Here is a 23,047-nt window from a genome sequence, read left to right as displayed (position 1 = left end):
AGCTATCATTAGAGGTCGACCGATTAATCGGAATGGCCGATTAATTAGGGCCGATTTCAAGTTTTCATAACAATCGGAAATCTGATTAGGCTTAAGCCTCATTAACATTACATCTGAGCAGAACATTGCGTTGCATCGGATGTCATTAATTTCAATGGGGACCGACCTCTTGTGGCTGAAGGCTCCGTTGCGAAACGGGTGCTGCATACTTAATAATTTTCCAAACTTTTGCACGGCCACTGCCATTGAAGGTAGTTGTAACAGAACAACGGCCATTAGCATTACGTCACTACAAGTGTTACGTCCCTACATGCACACTAGCTAGCTAGGATACACTAGGTCAGGGTAAAAAAAAGTTTAATAAATATTGGGCCAAACAGTAAAAACATTTATTTAATTTTTTAATAAGATCATCTTTGAGAATGAACAATCACCAAAACAAAAGCTAGACAGTTAGACAATAAAAAATTCCTCAAATTATTAATTCAGGAGTATTTTTGTCATGGCATGGGGCCCCAATTGATTTTGTTATAATGTTTAATTCACTCAGATAGTATAAGCCATGGCAAAATGTGTAGAATTACAGGCAATTAGCATTAAAACGGCCAATGTTCTCTCAACCCCATGACAAGATGCATAGAATTGCAGAAGATTTTCTTTAAAACCAGCTACATTCTGTCACAGCGGCTACCAGGAGGGCCTCTAAAATGTGTGCACCATTGTCCATGTCCCCGCCACGCCCACCACCTAAGCCCCATTTTGATCCAACACTAGCTAGCTAGTACACACTAGCTCATTGACTAGTAAACATTAGCTAGCTGGCTAGTACACACTAGCTAGCTAATACAGCTAGCTCCATCCAGTGTGAAGATGACGTACACCATAATAAAATAGGTCACCATGTGTACCACAGCTTCTGCCATAGAAACAAACGTAGCATGGCTCTGTGTCCGTTGTTTTACCTTTACATTGCAGAAACTGCTCGTCTGTAGACCAAACCGTTCAAACTAAAGACCTATTTTACTTGAGAAAAAAAAATCTAGCACAAATTCCCAGGACACTCTTAAAGGGGTACACATCGTGAATCATCGTGAGTAAGGAACTATGAAAAAGGAAATAAATGTTTGTTGCAGAAAATGTATGATTTGCAGTATGGATTAGATGAGATGGAGGTCATTACCACTAAATAAATTGGGACATTTTTGGTGTGCCACAGAATATTTTTATCCCACCATGGTGTGCCATGGTTCAAAAAAGGTTGAGAACCACTGGTGTAGGGTAATGTTTCTTGGGTATGAGGTGATGTATTTGGAAAGGGAGCGATGCGCAATGTCTTGTCTGCAAGTGTCTAAAGCGTAGGCGATAATAATAATAATACAATAATAATAATAAATGTATTCAACTTTTATAGCGTCAGGTATAGACATAGACATGTCAGGTAGACTCAGTTTCCACAGCTCCAAGTACAACTGTACATTCTAAGTAATGATCGCCTTCAAAAACATGTTCAGCGCTGCTGGGAAGCTTGGATAGGGCATTAGAACCCGTTTCTCACACTCTTGACTTCTGAATAGGCAGTGGCATTTTCAGGGTGGAAGTTTATGCCCCCAAAATCACATTAGTAGTACCAGAATCAGCTTGCTCTCAAAATTACCTGAAAAAGTGAAACTGTCTGTTTAATAAAAGTTATCCTCCTGGGTAAAATAACTGGCTAATGAGCAGATTAGACCTGTCATCGTTTTTAATTTCAAAAATAATGTCTACATCCATTATAGATGAAAAAGTGGGTTACTTGCCTCTAGTCACTGCTGTAAATTGTTTGAATCTGCTTGTGACAGCATGACCTCATTTTTGGCCTGAAGGTAAGGTGAATAATCATACGATCTGAAAATGTCAGGCTATTTTCCCAGGATCTTAAAAGGTTTCTAAGAACACACTGCTCCAAGCATGTTTATTTCGCAGGTAAACTACCGTACAGGCATGGACATAAGTTGCTCCAGACAGGAATTTCCTCAGTTAAACTATTTGTGTTATAGCCTAGCATAACAGTCCTAGCCTAAATCCTCTTATTACACCACCAGTTGTCATGGATGCATCCTATATGGTCATGTTATACCCTGTGTGCATCCTGGGGAGCAGAAAATGTTTGCACACAACTTGAATTAGCCTATGCAGGCATGAACATGGATGTTAAATCTCTCCCTGTGACAGGATTGTGTAGGCTACTTCAAAAGTCTAACTACATTAACTTTGTTAACCCAAGTGCTAGTATAGTATTAGTAGAACATTGGAAACAGATATGGCCAGTAAAGAGTTAATTAACAACTTCATTCTTGCTGCCTTAAAGTAGAACTGGCAGCGTTTTAATTTCTTAGCACATATGAAACAAACAGACAATCATAATATCAATCAAAAATATCAAATTCACAGTTTATGCTTCAAAATCAACATTATAAGAGGTTTTAAAAATAATATGTTCTATTTGACTCAACATTCCATGACGTACAGTAAGGCATTGTTGGCAGAATAGATAGATGCAATTCAATCCATGATTAATATAATTCACCAATACATTTCTTGGTAGTCCAAAAAATATTGCTATCAGGTTTTAAATCAGAGCTGGCCTGGTACATTGTTTGCTGCCTCCACCCATTCGGAATGCACCATTTCAGTTTCAATGACTCAATATTTTTGAACAAAAACGGATGACTGTATCTAAGGCTGGGAATGTCAATACAATTAAACTAGCAAGGGCAAAGATCACAAGTCAGTCATAACGTGGCTAATAGTCTAGCGTACATGTGCCAAACACAAGGACACACAAGTGAGTATAAATGAGTCAACAGTTGAGTCATCTACTTTATGAAATTACAGCCTGATGCGCTTGCAGCTGTGAATTCAACTTCAATTGTACTGCTTTAGTGTGTCCTGTTTACAGCACGCAGCGGAGGGAAAGTGTAAGGACACATGCCACTGTCCTATCTAGGCACCTAAAATGCAGTCTGGCTTTGGTTTCTAAAGCTTGACAATGAATAACCTAAAAACTAAACCTGCAACAAAACACCATACAAAGGAGAAACATGTAGGCCTATTACAGCAACATTTGAGCAGAAGTGTAAGCTGGCGTCTCATTTACAATACATTTTGATTGCACCATAACAGCAATGCTACATTCAACTGCACTTGTGATCCATGCAGTGCAAACAAATGAAAAACATGTTTTAAGTTTGTTATTTTCGAGTTACTGAATACTTTTTGATTAGGGTCGCAGTATATTATGCACATCTGCAAGCATAGCAGAAAAGTATATTATTTATCTCTTATTTTGTTTTAATATGTTACAATGCTATATACAGCATCCTATGTACATAAGTGGACATTGTAAAGGGCTGTATTTTTTCTAATAAAACAATGGCCGGTTTGTGTCGCAGTGTGAATCGCTTAGCTAGCTAGCTATGCTGAACTTGAATGACTGTTATCCACACTTAGCATGTCTCTTAGTTGTCAGTCAAATGTATTTGGGATCTATCAAATGGGCGTGCGAGCAGGCAGGCAAGTAAGTTCCCAATGTTGTCAAAACGTGGGTTGGGACAAGCATGCATTGGCAGGCAAGCTGCAGAAGGACAAGCAGGCTAATATTCCACATCATTTCAGTGCAATTTTGACAGCCAACTAGCTTAAAAAGTTTGAGAGGGTTTCTCCACTTTCAATTGTACAGGAATAACATAGTTGTATTGTAAATCTCAGCCAGCCAAATGCACCCTCCTCCCTCTCATATGGATAGAGAGCACAGCACTGGCTGTGGTTAAAGGTTTGGAGCCAGGATGTGAATGAATCATAGTGGAGTTTGACTGGTGGACTGGTTGTGTAAAAAAGGGTTGCTTATTGCCATTTCCTAATTTCATAACATAGGCATAGAATGTGAAGAGCAGACATTGTGCACAATGCCTGAGACAGACTGCAGCCCATTCTACCATACCTGCCACTTCACTTCCTCTTCCAGGGTTTAGGATTGTGTTGTTCACTTCTCAATGTTTCAGTGAGCTTTGAATTCAGCAAAGCCTAAGAATGGACAGTAATATAACGGCCATTATCTTTAACCTGTCAAATGTAGGCTGGAAATGTTCATTTGCCCAATCTCCCCCAAATTAAAATTCATTTCATAGAGGCATTCTTTACTGTCATTGGCAGTGTCCATTTTCTCAGATGACAAAGGTCAGACCCTGCCTGGTGTGAATTTTGACTGTCACTATGACAACAGCTGCTGGGCGAATTTAGAGGAACCATTCATGTAGAGTCAGTGGATGAAAAGGCCGGGCCGATGGCTGTTACCAGGAAAGTAGTATATAAAAAACTGACCTCACGGGAGAAGTCATGCTGAAGGTTGCTCTCTTCATTGTCTGGCATCTCACAGAGCACAAAGCAGCTCCACACTCAACCAGGCCTGTGTGTCAATGGCACCAGCATCGAAGGCAATCAGGAAAACAATCCCACTTCCGTTCTATATATAATCCAGCTTCTCTGATGACCATCTTATAGATGGCCCTGGGTTTCCGTTAGGAAAATGCGGTGCCGGACAATGTGACCGGGAAGATTTAAATTTACCGGTCATTTGTTACTCGTTTCAGGAAACTAGGTGTATGCCGCGGGTCACTACTTCACAGGAGAGCCATTTAAACTTAAAACTTTTATTTATTTTTTATAAATGTATATAAATGTGTTTTTTTTGGCAGAAATGCCTTCTGGAACATGTGAACTTTCATGTGCCTTAATAACAGACTTGTGTACCATCTGTAAATACAAATACAAGTGTAGCATACTGTAGTGTAGCCATATAGCATACTTCTGTCTATTTGAGCTAGTTAGTATGTGTTGGTAATCCTGTCTACACATACTGTAGAACTGCATAAGTGTTTTATTTTTTAATTTTTACCTTTATTTAACTAGGCAAGTCAGTTAAGAACAAATTCCTATTTTCAATGACGGCCAAGGAACAGTGGGTTAACTGCCTGTTCAGGGGCAGAACGACAGATTTGTACCTTGTCAGCTCAGGGGTTTGAACTTGCAACCTTCCGGTTACTAGTCCAACGCTCTAACCACTAGGCTACCCTGCCGTTGCTCTCCACTTTCTGGAGGACTGAGTTTCGAAATCAGTGCAATTAGATTATGATAGCTAAGGAGATGGAGAAAGCACCTGTCTCTGGATTATATCTTCAAACAAAGGGCAACCATGGCATCCGTGACAGGGACAGGCGTCCATCCATGATGTATATGGCTTAGAAAAACTAGCTAGCTACATTTTAAGATGTTCCCTGACAGAAAGTCTTAATTTCAAGTTAAAGTGTGCTGTTAGTTGGCTAGCTAACGTTAGCCGGCTGGCTGGCTCGCTAGCTAACATTACATCTATGATCTTATTATTTGTCCCAGAACATGCAATGAAGCAGAAAATAAAAAGTAATTTAAAAATATTTGCTAAAATGCAATTAGCTGGAAAACACCCTTCTAAACAGCACACCTGATGCGAGCGGTTCCATATGTGACGGAGATAAAGGTCTCTGTTTGAAATTTAGAAAGAGGAGGAATCTAAAGATGCAACAACTAGCATGGGTTGCTAATTTGAGTAGGATTGTGCCTTTGGCTTCTGTACAACGAAAGAGAAACCTCTTCCATTTTTACAATATTTAGATCTATCTGGGTTTGGAGCATACAGTGAATGTGAATTCCAACTCCCTATTTTTATTTGACTGGTAGTCCCTGGGAATCACTGCGGTACATAGCTGTGGCTCTGGGGATGGTGCTTGCTTTGTGGTCCCTCTGAAAAAAATCTGAATATTGAGTGTCTGCCCCTCTATTCAGTGTGTGTCCACAAAGACCTGACAGCCACAGTAGGTCTTTGGCAACGCTGCTCTGATGGAGGCCCTTTTTAGGGGCTCTGCCTAAAGGAGATAATACCCCCAACTTAAACGCTATGGGTTGGTTGGTGGTCAACTCACTTATCAAACTGTGGGTTAGATAAATCTTGGTGCCTAGCCATGTTCTATGATGCATCCATGTATGCTCTGTTCTGAAGTTTTTCTTAAAGGTCACCATTATTTTCCTACCTAAAACGTATCGGCTTTTGATGTTGATTTTGTCCCTTTGTTCTCATAAGAGGCACACGTTGATTTCATTAACTATTTAGGATAGTATGTCAGAGGGAGATCTAAGGACACAGAATAGCCTGTATCCTAACTCTTACTCTCTACCTTTAAGCCCAGGCAGTCTGACCTTTAGATAATAATATAACTCTGCATGCCTCAGAAATCCATCCCCTTCAAAAGTTAGGCCGATTGACAATCGAGCTTAGAGCAAAGTTAAGTATCTAGGAGTAGCATCCCCTCCATCATTTAATGTTAGTGTGGATCCACCTGGCTCTGAGCTAGGCCACAGTACAAAGGAATGTGTGGAATACAGTGATTGTAAAAATGTGCAGCCCATTTTCTTCTGAGTGCCGGTCTTGTTGTAATCGCCGGGCCGTGTCTAATGAGTTGATTGGATCAGTGTAATAAGAATCATGTGCGTTCGTATACATTCGTAATGTGCTTCTCTGAGACAATATCCTATTATTGTGCCATAACATAATCATAACATTGGAATGAGGCTAACTGAATTCATTACCTTGTCAATAGGCAATCTTTTGAAACATCTGAATAGCACTTGGCTGCACTAGTATGGCCAACATAACAAAGTTTATGAATAGCCTACTGCCAGTGCGATTTTTCTTCATTTCATGTACCACTATACCAAGTTCTCCATTAAATTATCAAAGGGGGCATAGTCCCATGGAAATACAGTCTATACAGTGTCTTCGGAAAGTATTCAGACCCCTTGACTTTTCCACATTGTGTTGCGTTTTTTAAATGTTATTTATTTAACCTTTATTTAACTTGGCAAGTCAGTTAAGAACAAATTCTTATTTACAATGACGGCCTAGGAACAGTGGGTTAACTGCCTTGTTCAGGGACAGAACGACAGATTTTTACCTTGTCAGCTCGGGGATTCAATCTAGCAACCTTTCGGTTACTGGCCCAATGCTCTAACCACTAGGCGTAACAGCCTTATTCTAATATGGATTAAATAAATAAAAATCCTCAGCAATCTAAACAGAATACCCCATAATGCCAAAGTTAAAACAAGTTTTTTGAAATGTTTGCAAATGTATTAAAGTAAAAACAGAAATACATAAGTATTCAGACCCTTTTCTATTAGACTCAAAATTGATCATTGATCCATTGATCATTCTTGAGATGTTTTTACAACTTGATTGGAGTCCACCTGTGGTAAATTCCATTGATTAGACATTATTTGGAAAGGCACACACGTCTATATATAAGGTCTCACTGTTGACAGTGCAGGTCAGAGCAAAAACCAAGCCATGAGTTTGAAGTAGAGGCCGACCGATTAATCGGAATGGCCGATTAATTAGGGCCGATTTCAAGTTTTCAAGATTTCAAGTTTTCATAACAATCGGAAATCGGTATTTTTGATTTTATTATTATTATTATTTTTATTTAAATATAACTTTATTTAACTAGGCAAGTCAGTTAAAGAATCCATTCTTATTTTCAATGACGGCCTAGGAACAGTGGGTTAACTGCCTCGTTGTCACGTTCTGACCTTAGTTCCTTTGTTTTGTATTTGTTTTAGTATGGTCAGGGCGTGAGTTGGGGTGGGCAGTCTGTTTGTTTTCTATGTTGGTTTTTGTGTTCGGCCTAGTATGGTTCTCAATCAGAGGCAGGTGTCGTTAGTTGTCTCTGATTGAGAATCATACTTAGGTAGCCTTTTTCCACCTGGGTTTCGTGGGTGTTTATTTTCTGTCTTTGTGTATGTCGCCAGACAGGACTGTTATGGTTTTCGTTGATTCACTTTATTGTTTTTGTATTTTCAGTGTTCAGTGTGATTCATTAAATATTTCATCATGAACACTTACCACGCTGCGTTTTGGTCCTCCGATCCTTCTCGCTACTCCTCCTCAGAAGAGGAGGATGAGATCCGTTACACTTGTTCAGGGGCAGAACGACAGATTTTCACCTTGTCAGCTCGGGGGATCCAATCTTGCAACCTTACAGTTAACTAGTCCAACGCAATAACGACCTGCCTCTCTCTCATTGCACTCCACAAGGAGACTGCCTGTTACGCAAATGCAGTAAGCCAAGGTAAGTTGCTAGCTAGCATTAAACTTATCTTATAAAAAACAATCAATCATAATCACTAGTTAACTACACATGGTTGATGATATTACTAGATATTATCTAGCGTGTCCTGCATTGCATATAATCTGACTGAGCATACAAGTATCTATGTATCTGACTGAGCGGTGGTAGGCAGAAGCAGGCGTGTAAACATACATTCAAACAGCATTTCGTGCGTTTTGCCAGCAGCTCTTTGTTGTGCGTCAAGCATTGCGCTGTTTATGACTTCAAGCCTATCAATTCCTGAGATGAGGCTGGTGTAACCGAAGTGAAATGGCTAGCTAGTTAGCGCTCGCTAAAAGCATTTCAAACGTCACTCGCTCTGAGCCTTCTAATAGTTGTTCCCCTTGCTCTGCATGGGTAACGCTGCTTCGATGGTGGCTGTTGTCGTTGTGTTGCTGGTTCGAGCCCAGGGAGGAACGAGGAGAGGGACGGAAGCTATACTGTTACACTGGCAATACTAAAGTGCCTATAAGAACATCTAATAGTCAAAGGTTAATGAAATACAAATGGTATAGAGGGAAATAGTCCTAAAATTCCTATAATAACTACAACTTAAAACTTCTTACCTGGGAATATTGAAGACTCGTTAAAAGGAACCACCAGCTTTCATATGTTCTCATGTTCTGAGCAAGGAACTGAAACGTTCGCTTTCTTACATAGCACATATTGCACTTTTACTTTCTTCTCCAACACTTTGTTTTTGCATTATTTAAACCAAATTGAACATGTTTCATTATTTACTTGAGGCTAAATAGATTTTTATTGATGTATAATATTAAGTTAAAATAAGTGTTCATTCAGTGTTGTTGTAATTGTCATTATTGCAAAAGAATAATAATTAAATAAAAAATTTGTCAGTTTAAATCAGTATAGTTTTTTTGGTCCTCCAATAATCGGTATCGGCGTTGAAAAATCATAAATCGGTCGACCTCTAGTTTGAAGGAATCGTCCGTAGCGCTCCGAGACAGTATTGTGTCAAGGGATAGATCTGGGGAAGGGTTCCAAAACATTTCTGCAGCATTGAAGGTACCCAAGAACAAAAATCTTAAATGGAAGAAGTTTGGAACCACCAAGACTCTTCCTAGAGCTGGCCTGGTCAAACTGAGCAATCGGGGGAGAAGGACCAAGAACCTGATTGTCACTCTGACAGAGCTCTGGAGTTCCTCTGTGGAGTTGGGAGAACCTTTCAGAAGGACAACCCCCTCTGCAGCTGAACGGAGCAAAGTACAGAGAGATCCTTGATGAAAACCTGCTCCAGAGCGCTAAGGACCTTAGACTGGGGCGAAAATTCACCTTCCAACAGGACAAGGACCCTATGCACACAGCCAAGACAATACAAGAGTGGCTTCGGGACAAGTCTCTGAATGTCCTTGAGTGGCCCAACCAGAGCCCGGACTTGAACCCGATCGAACATCTCTGGAGAGTCATGAAAATAGCTGTGCAGCAACACTCCCCATCCAACTTGACAGAGCTTGAGAGGATCTGCAGAGAGAAATGGGAGAAACTCCCCAAATACAGCTGTGCCAAGCTTGTAGAGTCATAACCAAGAAGACTCGAGGCTGTCATGGCTGCCAAAGGTGCTTCAACAAAGTACTGACTAAAGCATCTGAATAGTTATGTAAATGTGATATTTCAGTTTTGGTTTTTAATACATATGCAAAATCTTCTAAAAATCTGTTTTTGCTTGTCATTATGGGGTATTGTGTGTAGATTGGTGAGGGGGGAAAAACTATTTAATCCATTTTAGAATAAGGCTGTAACGTAACAAAATGTGGAAAAAGTCAAAGGGTCTGAATACTTTCCCGAATGCACTGTAAGTCAACAGGTTACATACATGGCCAAAGTAAATGTCATTAGAGAGTGACTACCGAACCAGTATTGAGTGTACACTGTGTGGGGTTAACAGCCAGAAGTCTGTTGGTTTGGCCCTTACAATATCAGGAAGGCATTCCTCATTTCCTTTTAGTTAAACTAGGGCTTGTTTATTGTTCCTGCAGAGATGAGCAGTAAGCTCCCACACAGCAACAGGCCTAGAGTTTGGAGAAGGGAGGAAGGGAGGGAGTCCAGGCCCATCGAGATGGAAGGCAGGCATCCTCCATAATGTTCTCCCACTCTAGTGAAAGCTGCTGCTCCGAATCACACTGCACAATTTGGGACCAAGAGTAGTTTACCATAGCTGTGAATCACAACAGTAGAGCTACAATGCATTCGGAAAGTATCCAGACCCCTTCCCCTTTTCCATATTTTGTTATGTTACAGCCTTAATCCAAATTGAGTAAATTTTTTCCTCATCAATCTACACACTATACCCCATAATGAAAAATAAAAAAACGTTTTTTTGAAGAAAAACAAACGTAAATATCACATTTACATAAGTATTCAGACCCTTTACTCAGTACTTTGTTGAAGCACCTTTGGCAGCGATTACAGCCTTGAGAGCTTGCCTAACAGAGCTTGAGAGGATCTGCAGAGAAGAATGGGAGAAGCTACCCAAATACAGGTGTGCTAAGCTTGTAGCGTCATACCTAAGAAAACTCAAGGCTGTAATCGTTGCCAAAGGTGCTTCAATAAAGTACTGAGTAAAGGGTCTGAATACTTATGTAAATAAGGTATTTCTGTTATTTATTTTGAATACATTTGCTATAATAAAAAATGACTGTTTTCACTTTGTCATTATTGGGTATTGTGTGTAGATTGATGAGGGAAAAAAATATTGAATCCATTTCAGAATAAGGCTGTAATGTAATTTTTGGGGGAAAAGTTAAGGGGTCTGAATACTTTATGAATGCACGGTATATGGAACCCTGTCCCTTACTCCATTTGATGCTTTGTGTGTGGAAGGTGGTGGACTGTGTGATATAGCCTAAGCCTTAGAGGTTGGTATTAGGCATTTTAAACATGCCCTTCCTGTTCTCAATTCTACAGCTGCACCATCGAGAGCATCCTGACCGGTTGCATTACCGCCTGGTATAGCAACTGCTCGGCATCCAACCGTAAGGCGCTACAGTGTGTATGGCCCGGTACATCACTGGGGCCAAGCTTCCAGCCACCCAGGACCTACAGTTGAAGTCGGAGTCATTTAAACTCGTTTTTCAAGCACCCTACAAATTTCTTGTTACAAACTATAGTTTTGGCATGTCGGTTAGGACATCTACTTTGTGCATGACACAAGTAATTTTCCCAACAATTGTTTACAGACAGATTACTTCACTGTATCACAATTCCAGTGGGTCAGAAGTTTACATACACTAAGTTGACTGTGCCTTTAAACAGCGTGGAAAATTCCAGAAAATGATGTCATGGCTTTAGGAGTTTATTTTATTTTTACAGGGACAGTGCACATTAATCAATGTTTCAGTAAAAGTTTTAGCCAGCCGGCTAATTTTCAACTGCAGTCCCTGGGCAGGTTATTAAAAACAATTACAATATAGACAATCATTGAGCAGTGAGCACACGCAGAGCAACATAGGACAAGCAACACATAGCATACAGACAGAGCAACAGAACAAAAAGCAGCAAGACAAAATTCATAAAAGCAACAAAATGTTTCCACACCTCACAAGCTACAGACAACAGACAACATGGAAAGCGGCAATACACAGCTAGGGATTATGTTCACAAATCTGATTGACCTTTAGCCATGTCTTCATGCATTGACATCATTTGAGTCAATTGGAGGTGTACCTGTGGATGTATTTCAAGGCCTTCCTTCAAACTCAGTGCCTGTTTTCTTGACACCATAGGAAAATCAAAAGAAATCAGCCAAGACCGCGGAAAAAATTTGTACAGTAAAACGAGTCCTATATCGACATAACCTGAAAGGCCGCTCAGCAAGGAAGAAGCCACTACTCCAAAACCGCCATAAAAAAGCCAGACTACGGTTTGCAACTGCACATGGGGACAAAGATCGTACTTTTTGGAGAAATGTCCTCTGGTCTGATGAAACAAAAATGGAACTGTTTGGCCATAATGACCATCGTTATGTTTGGAGGAAAAAGGGGAATGCTTGCAAGCCGAAGAACACCATCCCAACCGTGAAGCACGGGGGTGGCAGCATCATGTTGTGGGGGTGCTTTGCTGCAGGAGGAACTGGTGCACTTCACAAAATAGATGGCGTCATGAGGCAGGTAAATTATGTGGATATATTGAAGCAACATCTCAAGACATCAGCTTGATTAAAGCTTGGTCGCAAATGGGTCTTCCAAATGGACAATGACCCCAAGCATCCTTCTGAAGTTGTTGCAAAATGGCTTAACAAAGTCAAGGTATTGGAGTAGCCATCACAAAGCCCTGACCTCAATCCAATAGAACATTTGTGGGCAGAACTGAAAAAGTGTGTGCGAGCAGGAGGCCTAAAAACCTGACTCAGTTACACCAGCTCTGTCAGGAGGAATGGGCCAAAACGTTTGACCCAAGTTAAACAATTTAAAGGCAAGGCTACCAAATACTAATTGAGTGTATGTAAACTTCTGACCCACTGGGATGTGATGAAATAAATAAAAGCTGAAATAAATCATTATCTCTACTATTATTCTGACATGTCACATTCTTAAAATAAAGTGGTGATCCTAACTGACCTAAAACAGGGAATTTTTACTCGGATTAAATGTCAAGAATTGTGAAAAACTGAGTTTAAATGTATTTGGCAAATGTAAAAAATTTGAAAAATGGTCAAAGACTCCTCCGGTCACCCAATTCATAGACTGTTCTCTCTGCTACCGCATGGCAAGCGGTGCCGGAGCACCAGGTCTAGGTCCATAAGTCTCCTTCTACCCCCAAACCATAAGACTGCTGAACAATTAGTCAAATGGCCACCCAGAATTTTTACATTGACAAACCCCCCCCCCCCCCCCCCCAACTTTGTTTTTACGCTGCTGTTTGTTATCTATGCGTAGTCACTTTACCCCCACCTACATGTACAAATTACCTCTATTAACCTGTACCTCCGCACATTGACTCGGTACCATAACCCCTTGTATATAGCCTCGTTATTGTTATTTTATTGAATTACTTTTTATAAAAAAATTTACTTTAGTTTATTTAGTAAATATTTTCTTAACTCTATTTCTTGAACTGCATTGTTGGTTAAGGGCTTGCAAGTAAGCATTTCACAGTAAGGTCTACGCCTATTGTATTCGGGGTGCATGTGACAAAAACATTTGATTTGATCAGAACAGATAGTTGAAATCTGATCACTTTGATTTACAGTGCCTTGCGAAAGTATTCGGCCCCCTTGAACTTTGCGACCTTTTGCCACATTTCAGGCTTCAAACGTAAAGATATAAAACTGTATTTTTTGTGAAGAATCAACAACAAGTGGGACACAATCATGAAGTGGAACAACATTTATTGGATATTTCAAACTTTTTTAACAAATCAAAAACGGAAAAATTGGGCGTGCAAAATTATTCAGCCCCCTTAAGTTAATACTTTGTAGTGCCACCTTTTGCTGCGATTACAGCTGTAAGTCGCTTGGTATGTCTCTATCAGTTTTGCACATCGAGAGACTGACATTTTTTCCCATTCCTCCTTGCAAAACAGCTCGAGCTCAGTGAGGTTGGATGGAGAGCATTTGTGAACAGCAGTTTTCAGTTCTTTCCACAGATTCTCGATTGGATTCAGGTCTGGACTTTGACTTGGCCATTCTAACACCTGGATATGTTTATTTTTGAACCATTCCATTGTAGATTTTGCTTTATGTATTGGATCATTGTCTTGTTGGAAGACAAATCTCCGTCCCAGTCTCAGGTCTTTTGCAGACTCCATCAGGTTTTCTTCCAGAATGGTCCTGTATTTGGCTCCATCCAGCTTCCCATCAATTTTAACCATCTTCCCTGTCCCTGCTGAAGAAAAGCAGGCCCAAACCATGATGCTGCCACCACCATGTTTGACAGTGGGGATGGTGTGTTCAGGGTGATGAGCTGTGTTGCTTTTACGCCAAACATAACGTTTTGCATTGTTGCCAAAAAGTTCAATTTTGGTTTCATCTGACCAGAGCACCTTCTTCCACATGTTTGGTGTGTCTCCCAGGTGGCTTGTGGCAAACTTTAAACAACACTTTTTATGGATATCTTTAAGAAATGGCTTTCTTCTTGCCACTCTTCCATAAAGGCCAGATTTGTGCAATATACGACTGATTGTTGTCCTATGGACAGAGTCTCCCACCTCAGCTGTAGATCTCTGCAGTTCATCCAGAGTGATCATGGGCCTCTTGGCTGCATCTCTGATCAGTCTTCTCCTTGTATGAGCTGAAAGTTTAGAGGGACGGCCAGGTCTTGGTAGATTTGCAGTGGTCTGATACTCCTTCCATTTCAATATTATCGCTTGCACAGTGCTCCTTGGGATGTTTAAAGCTTGGGAAATCTTTTTGTATCCAAATCCGGCTTTAAACTTCTTCACAACAGTATCTCGGACCTGCCTGGTGTGTTCTCTGCGCTTTTAACGGACCTCTGAGACTATCACAGTGCAGGTGCATTTATACGGAGACTTGATTACACACAGGTGGATTGTATTTATCATCATTAGTCATTTAGGTCAACATTGGATCATTCAGAGACCTCACTGAACTTCTGGAGAGAGTTTGCTGCACTGAAAGTAAAGGGGCTGAATAATTTTGCACGCCCAATTTTTCAGTTTTTGATTTGTTAAAAAAGTTTGAAATATCCAATAAATGTCGTTCCACTTCATGATTGTGTCCCACTTGTTGTTGATTCTTCACAAAAAAATACAGTTTTATATCTTTATGTTTGAAGCCTGAAATGTGGCAAAAGGTCGCAAAGTTCAAGGGGGCCGAATACTTTCGCAAGGCACTGTAGTAATCTAATTTGGTGGATGGTTTTATTTGATATGTTTAGTGTGGACACTCAAGGCAGCTCCCCGCACCTCTCATTCAGAGGGGTTGGGTTAAATGCGGAAGACACATTTCAGTTGAATACATTCAGTTGGACAACTGACTATGTATCCCCCTTTCCCTTTCCTTGAGAGTGGTGTCACGGACAGGTCGGGGATTTGAATAATCAACCTTTCGTGGACTGGCCCAATGCTTGAACCACAAGGCTACCTGCTGCCCTAAACATGGGTAACGCACCAGGAATAATGACCTAGCTAGAGAAAGCGGTCTGTGGATAGTCAGCACACAGACAGACATGGAAACAGATCTGTCTGAAAAAGTGTGACTCTGCAAAGTGCCCCAATACATCAGGATGACTGTAGTCCTTTGTGACGAATCTCCTGACTGAAGCACTAATCCACTCTTTTGTAGCACCATTATTAGTGGTCTTCCTGTCTTGCAAAAGGGGGATAGAAATGCCACAAGTTAACAATTGCTGAACATTGCAGAGGACCTACCGTAGGACTGAGTGGAATGTTTCCCATTCTCTCTCTCTCTGACTATCTATCTGTCTTTGTGAATTATGGATTAAGTCGTCAAAGCACAGTTGTCGGCACTTACACGCCTTATCTCAGCTCACTGGTCACCATAGCAGCACCCACTCGTAGCACGCGCTCCAGCAGGTATATCTCACTGGTCACCCCCAAAGCCAATTCCTCCTTTGGTCGTCTTTCCTTCCAGTTCTCTGCTGCCCATGACTGGAACGAATTGCAAAAATCTCTGAAGCTGGAGACTCACATCTCCCTCACTAGCTTTAAGCACCAGCTGTCAGAGCATTTTACAGATCACTGCACCTGTACTTAGCCTATCTGTAAACAGCCCATCAGACTTTTTGTTTTATTTTGTTTCACTGTATTATTGACTGTATGTTTAGTTTATTCCATGTGTAACTCTGTGTTGTTGTATGTGTCGAATTGCTACGCTTTATCTTGGCCAGGTCGCAGTTGCAAATGAGAACTTGTTCTCAACTAGCCTACCTGGTTAAATAAAGGTGAAATATATATATTTTTTAAAACATGCACAAATGCGATTATTGTGGATAGTCAGGTTAATATGATAGTTCAGTTAAAACGCTTACATTCTTTGCAATAAGAACGATTTCCCTAATAAGTCTATTTTCATGGACACATCTGAAATCAGGCTACGATGGGACGTTCTACCACAGTGACCATGTTATTTTTTATTACTTCGCCTTCTGCCATAATCAGTTCAATATTGAATTATTAGTGTATATGTCAACGTCCTCAATGTGTTGACAGTTGACAGTTCACTGAGGCTTTCCTATGTGCCACTATCTAGGTTTCAAGATTAGATTTCTGATGTTTGATGAAGAAACATAGTAGATGCAGGCTTTGTCTTTGTTCACATATACTGAGTATACCACACATTAAGAACACCTTCCTAATATTGAGATGCACCCCCCCTCCTTTTGCCCTCAGAACAGCTTCAATTTGTCAAAGTATGGACTCTAGAAGGTGTCGAAAGCGTGTGCTTCCCACAGTTGTGTCAAATTGGCTGGATGTCCTTTGGGTGGTGGACCGTTCTTGATACACACGGAAACTTTTGAGCGTGAAAACCCCAGCAGCGTTACAGTTCTTGACACAAACCGGTGCACCTGGTACCTACTACCATACTCCGTTCAAAGGCACTTAAATATTTTGTCTTGCCCATTCACCCTCTGAATAATACACATACACAGTTCATGTCTCAATTGTCTCAAAGTTTAAAAATCCTTCTTTTACCTGTCTCCTCCCCTTCATCTCGGGGGCTCCTAACCATAAACATCAATGCCTTTCTTAAAATCAATACTCAAGTAGATTTTTTTAAACCTGCATATTTCATTAAAATAAATTCATGTTAGCAGGCAATATTAACTAGGGAAATCGTGTCACTTCTCTTGCGTTCTGTGCAAGCAGAGTCAGGGTACATGCAGCAGTTTGGTCCGCCTGGCTCGTTCCGAACTGTGTGAAGACCATTTCTTCCTAACAAAGACCGTAATTAACTTGCCAGAATTTTACATAATTATGACATAACATAGAAAGTTTTGCAATGTAACAGCAATATTTAGACTTAGGGATGCCACCCGTTCGATAAAATACGGAACGGTTCCGTATTTCACTGAAAGAATAAACGTTTTGTTTTCGAAATTATAGTTTCCGGATTTGACCATATTAATGACCTAAGGCTCGTATTTCTGTGTGTTTTATTATATTATAATTATGTCTATGATTTGATATAGCAGTCTGACTGAGCAGCAGCAGCAGGCTCGTAAGCATTCATTCAAACAGCACTTTCCTGCGTTTGCCAGCAGCTCTTCATAATGCTTGAAGCACTGCTCTGTTTATGACTTGTAGCCTCTCAACTCCCAAGATTTGGCTGGCAATACTATGGTGCCTATAAGAACATCCAATACTCAAAGGTATATGAAATACAAATGGTATAGAGAGAAATAGTCCTTTAATACCTATAATAACTACAACCTAAAACTTCTTAACTGGGAATATTGAAGACTCATGTTTAAAGGAACCACCAGCTTTCATATGTTCTCATGTTCTGAGTAAGGAACTTAAACGTTAGCTTTTTTACATGGCACATATTGCACTTTTACTTTCTCCTCCAACACTTTGTTTTTGCATTATTTAAACCAAATTGAACACGTTTCATTATTTATTTGAGGCTAAATAGATTATTTATGTATTATATTAAGTTAAAATAAAAGTGTTAATTCAGTATTGTTGTAATTGTCATCATTACAAATATATATATAAAAATCGTCCGATTAATCGGTATCGGCTTTTTCTGGTCCTCCAATAATCGGTATCGGTGTTTGAAAAATCATAATCGGTCCACCTCTAACAGACACACTGGTTCAAATCTAGGCTGTATCACAACCGGCCGTGATTGGGAGTCCCAGCGTCATCTGGGTTTGGCCGTTGTAGGCCGTCATTGTAAAAAAGAATTTGGTCTTGCCCAGTTAAATGAAGGTTACAATTTAAAACATCTATACTGATTGCATTGGATTTAACAAGTGACATCAATAAGGGATCATACACTCTTCGGATGTCCCCATTGGAGAACCCTTGAAGAACCCTTTTTGGTTTCAGCTAGAACCCTTTTGGGTTCCATGTAGAACCCTTTCTACAGAGGGTTTTACATAGAACCCAAAAGGATTCTACCTCGAACCCAAAACGATTCTACCTGGATTCAAAAAGAGTTCTCCTCTGGGGACAGCTGAAGAAACCCTTTGGAACTCTTTTTTCTAAGAGTGTAGCTTTCACCTGGAAATAGCAGGTGTCATGGAAAGAGCAGGTGTTCTTAATGTTTTGTATACTCAGTGTATAGGCCTAAACACATTACTGAACTTGAATAGAGTTCTAGAACTAGAGCTCTGGAGTCCTAACTGGAATAGAGCTTTAGAGAAAGTGTTTTTTAATACTGTACAGATCTATTTAGGCCCGCTACATTATTTTCAGATCCACTGTGAACAGGTTTAGCTCTGGGCAGGTGAATGAAATGTCCCTAATGTAATCACAGCAGGAGATATTTTCTAATGGCCTGTCTTGTAACATGTCATAAGCTGTTTTGCCAGACTGGGAGGTGGAGACTAGGGTTTTGTCCCAATTGTCACCCTATTCCCTATTTAGTGCACTTCTATTGACCAGGGCCCACATGGTGTAGGGTGCCATTTGGGACACAGTAGATTACAGCTGTCACTTTCATTTCAAGAGCCCATGTGCTTCTCAAGTTGTTTATGGTGCTGGGTGTGAGTTGGATGGGGGTGGTACGATTGTCTCCAAACAGGATGTGGTTAGCACTGACCTCCCTGTGCATTACTCTGGGTGGGGTCTAGCCTGTGAGTGATGGACCTTTATTAGTAACCAAGAGTCATGAATGTGTGTTTGAAGGCGAGTGTGCGCTCCCCTTGGCATCACCAATCCTTTGTCTCTGGTATTGGTGTTCTGGCCCTGTCCATTTTGTTCGTCTAGACAGATTTAAGCAAATCCCAGTTTATGCCTACTCAATATGATTTCAGATAGAAAATGCAGTCCCATTGTGCCCTGGGAAAAAATATTGAATGAAAATGATTATTTATTATGTCTGTTGTGAAGGACCCGAGGAAGAGTAGGCCTAGCTGTAGCTTCAGTAACAGCTAATGGGGATCCTAATAAAAAAACGAGATACTCAGCCACCCCCATCAGTCAGTCAAAAGAGGGCCAGTGCACACGCCAGAGGGCTTGGATCAAAGCTTCTTGGTAGACCTCTCCATGCTAATGAAAAACAATGTTTTTTTCCTCCACAGCTCCAGGAGCCAGTGGAGGTCTTAGTGGAGCTTACAAACTCCAAACTAGTTAACTAAGGGCCCACATTCTGGATCCTTGTAGCCTGTGTCCTGTGTGCGAAAAGACACCCTTAATTGGCAGGGCCTCCATTCCCTGTCTCCATGGTGAATAATGAGCTGGTTCTATAAGTAGAGTGCCAAATTCAGCACCATGTATTCAGCTATTAGGAAGTGAAGAGTGAAGGAAAGCAATTTATGTGTTGACAATAATCATGGTTGCTAATAGTTTGGGCTCTAATTTGGGCTGCATTGCACTGTGTATCAGGTGAGAAAAAGGCCAACAAGAAAATGGCCAACCAGAACAGTAGGCTAACATTCCTGTTAGTTACCCAGTAATAGATGTTTGTATAGCATAACAAAAATGCAACTCACCAAGGCCTTTTTACCTAGCTAAATTAGGTCTAATTCAAGTTACCAGCATATGTGCCTCTTGACTCAAGATTCTAAAGAGTCAGCAAATATCCAAGCTTTAGAAATATTGTGAAAAGTGAGTGTGAAGGCCCAAGTTCAGCCACGTAGCATCAATTAGATGTGGAATGTGGAGAATCTGACAGATTGTTTTCCTGCATAGCAAGAGAGCAGACCTTGTCCGTTCTGTTTAAATATTAGAGCATTCTTTCCCCGGCCGGCCCTTTAGAGATGACCTGCCGGCTTGGGAACGCTGTGGGAAAACTCCCAGTGGAGTGTCAGGAGAGGAGGGTATGAAATGCGGGTTGCGTTATCGTCAGCCTGTACATTTTCTGTTGACTCGCGCACTCACTCTCTGCCTGTCCTGCTCTTGAAATGGTTGTGTTTTTGCAGGGGGAGAGTGAGAGGATTCCAAGAATCGGATCATGTTCAAGGCAGTGCTGAAGAAGAACAGAGACGGAGGGAAGGGGAGCAAGAAGGAGCCAGGTATGTGGAGTATGGCTGACTGCTGCAAGGTCACTTTGACCATTGTGCAACAACATGTTACCCTCAGACTGCCTTACTTCACACACAAACCTGCCACAACCTGTCTCCATTATTTATATGTTTTTAAGGGCATCTATTAATTGTTTAGTCTTACTTTTTTATACAGAATGACAATGGATGTGATTGGAAGTTCGCTGGCGAAATACAAAGGGTTTATCATAATAGGCTTACTGTACAATTAGATTAAAAAAACAGATACAAATACTCCTTATGGAACAGCGGGGACTGTGAAGCAACGCATGCATAGGCACATACACATGCACACACACACACACACACAATAACATATGCACTATACACACACGTACATTTGTGTTGTAGATATGTGGTTCTAGAGTAGGGGCCTGAGGGCACGCACTTAACGTGTTGTGAAATCTGTTGTGAATGTATTGTAATGTTTTTAAAGTTGTATACCTGCCTTACCTTAATTCTGCTGGATCCCACACAGTAAAAATAAAAGTGTTAATTTAACTCCTATAGAGTTGAATTCAACACTGTTTCAGATAACATTTGGTCTCAGTCTACATTGTGTTAAAGTTACTCTACAGGTAGTGTCACATTTTCAGAGTTAATTTGACTCCAAATGGTGTTAAAATTCTTCTGAATTGAGTTGAATTTACACTGCAATGACTGCATAATTTTACACTCCGATTGTCACGTTCGCCATAACGAGGAGACCAAGGCGCAGTGTGATATGAATACATTCTTCTTTATTTAAACAAAGAACACTTAACAAATGTGCCGCTATAAACACGAGTGCTGACATGCAACTACACATAGACAATAACCCACAAAACCAAAATGGAAAATGGCAACCTAAATAGGATCCCCAATCAGAGACAACTATAAACAGCTGTCTCTGATTGGGAACCAATTCAGGCCACCATAGACCTACATTTACCTAGACAATGCCGTAACCCCATAGAATTACAAAATACCCTAGACAAGACAAAAACACACATACCACCCTCGTCACACCCTGACCTAACCAAAATAATAAAGAAAACAAAGATAATTAAGGTCAGGGCGTGACACCGATTTAATCCCGACACTAGAGCTCATTGACTCCTCATAGTGTTGAAAATACTCATACTGGGTTAAAATAAGTCAACGCTATAATTTTTACACCCCCTTTTAAACTGTGCAGGAAGAGTAGCTGCTAATGGGGATTCCTAATGCATACAAACACAGATACGTAGTAATGAGTTAAATTTGTAACCTGAAGTTCTGAGATAGAAATATGCACACAGAGTTGAGTAGAAAGCACACAAATATGGCTCATGCCTTTCGTCGCTCTTCACAAACATTTCATCATCTGAGCCAACATTTGTAGCGAGCAAGCAGTTTGAACATATATGGTCATAAACTGGTGTCACTGTCACTGACCATTTTTCTTAAGTGAGTCATTTTCTTGGTGCTCTCGGGGTATACACAAACACACATGTATAAGCACCATGGCTCCAAGTTTTCAGTATTTATAAAAAAGTATTTATTGGCTATAAATAACCCATACCACAGTCTCTGTTTCAACATGGAAAATGTTGTTAAACTGATGTGTAACTAGAGAACAGGGTAGGGTAATTAACCTTTTTTTAGAATAGATAGGCCTACCTCCTATCCCACAGGAAGGCCTTATTATTGCAGTCAGAATGACCCTGGAGAACTCTGAACTGGTATACTCTTTGACACTACTATTATTGTCAGTGTGACATCCCCATGAGGATGCTGGTGTTGTTCTGGCTCTTCCATGTAATCTGTTAGATTTTCCATTACGACTGGGAATGAGTTTGACTGTAAGTCACTCAGCAGTGCTAATACATTTCTGACTCACATCTAGCGACATAGATCGTGATCTATCTTTTCATAAACAGACAGAGATGATGTAGGACTAACACGAGGCGATGTTGTCTGGTCTAGACTCGCCTACTATAGGAAGGGACAGTTGTAAGTAACATAATAAGTACTGTATAGCAGTACAGCAGTTAAGTATCGAGTCAATTTGCTCATCTTTAGATCAGGCTGCGACTTGCCTCTGTTATATAAAACAGTCGACATACTGTTAACAAAAGTGATCAGAGTCTGGCTTGCCTAGACACTGGCTACCTATCTTCAGCACCAGGCTACCCCTCTCCCACCCCTTCTCTTTAGACTGCGTCTCAAATGGAACACTATTACCTATATAGTGGACTACGTTTGAACAGGGCCCAAAGTGCAGTGAATAGGGAATAGGGTGCCATTTGGGATGCAATCGCTGTTTTCCACTGTGAGCACCCCAGATGACAGTCTAAACCACCGTTCAGGTCTGTATGAGGAATGTAACTGCAGGCCCTTGCTCTGAACACACTTTTGTTGACTTGGGATCTTAAACTGTACGGCAATGAATCACAGAGCAGTACGGAAGTTTCCCCCTCGTGTTACTATGATTCTATCCATGTTACGTTTACTATCTTTAACAGCAATGTAGTAAGCCTAGGCGTTGTTTTAAATGGAGCCCTTCACTGTGCGTCAGCCCAGTCAGGCACCACCAGAGGCGAACACACACAGGACTGCTTGCGGTAGATGAGCAGTAGGGTGTGAATGGCGGGAAAAGGCTTCACCCTTTCCCAGCTCTTTACAAAGTTGGATGCTATC

The 23,047-nt window shown here is 40.7% G+C and overlaps 1 protein-coding gene across 2 annotated transcripts in view; it reads left to right on the top strand.

Moving 5' to 3' along the window:
* The window catches only part of LOC139380298 (protein TANC1-like), a 183,201-nt gene that overhangs the window by 8,783 nt on the left and 151,371 nt on the right, over nt 1-23,047 (top strand). For both annotated transcript variants that reach the window (XM_071122882.1, XM_071122883.1), the window contains exon 2: nt 20,264-20,356. In XM_071122882.1, the coding sequence (XP_070978983.1) occupies nt 20,296-20,356 (61 nt within the window). In that variant the 5' untranslated portion in view covers nt 20,264-20,295. The remainder of the gene's footprint in view (nt 1-20,263; nt 20,357-23,047) is intronic.

Source organism: Oncorhynchus clarkii, chromosome 22 (genome assembly GCF_045791955.1).
Source record: "Oncorhynchus clarkii lewisi isolate Uvic-CL-2024 chromosome 22, UVic_Ocla_1.0, whole genome shotgun sequence".
Classification (NCBI taxonomy): Eukaryota; Metazoa; Chordata; class Actinopteri; order Salmoniformes; family Salmonidae; genus Oncorhynchus; species Oncorhynchus clarkii.
The sequence above is the reverse complement of the archived record's forward strand: the minus strand, read 5'-3'. Positions and strand labels throughout refer to the sequence as shown.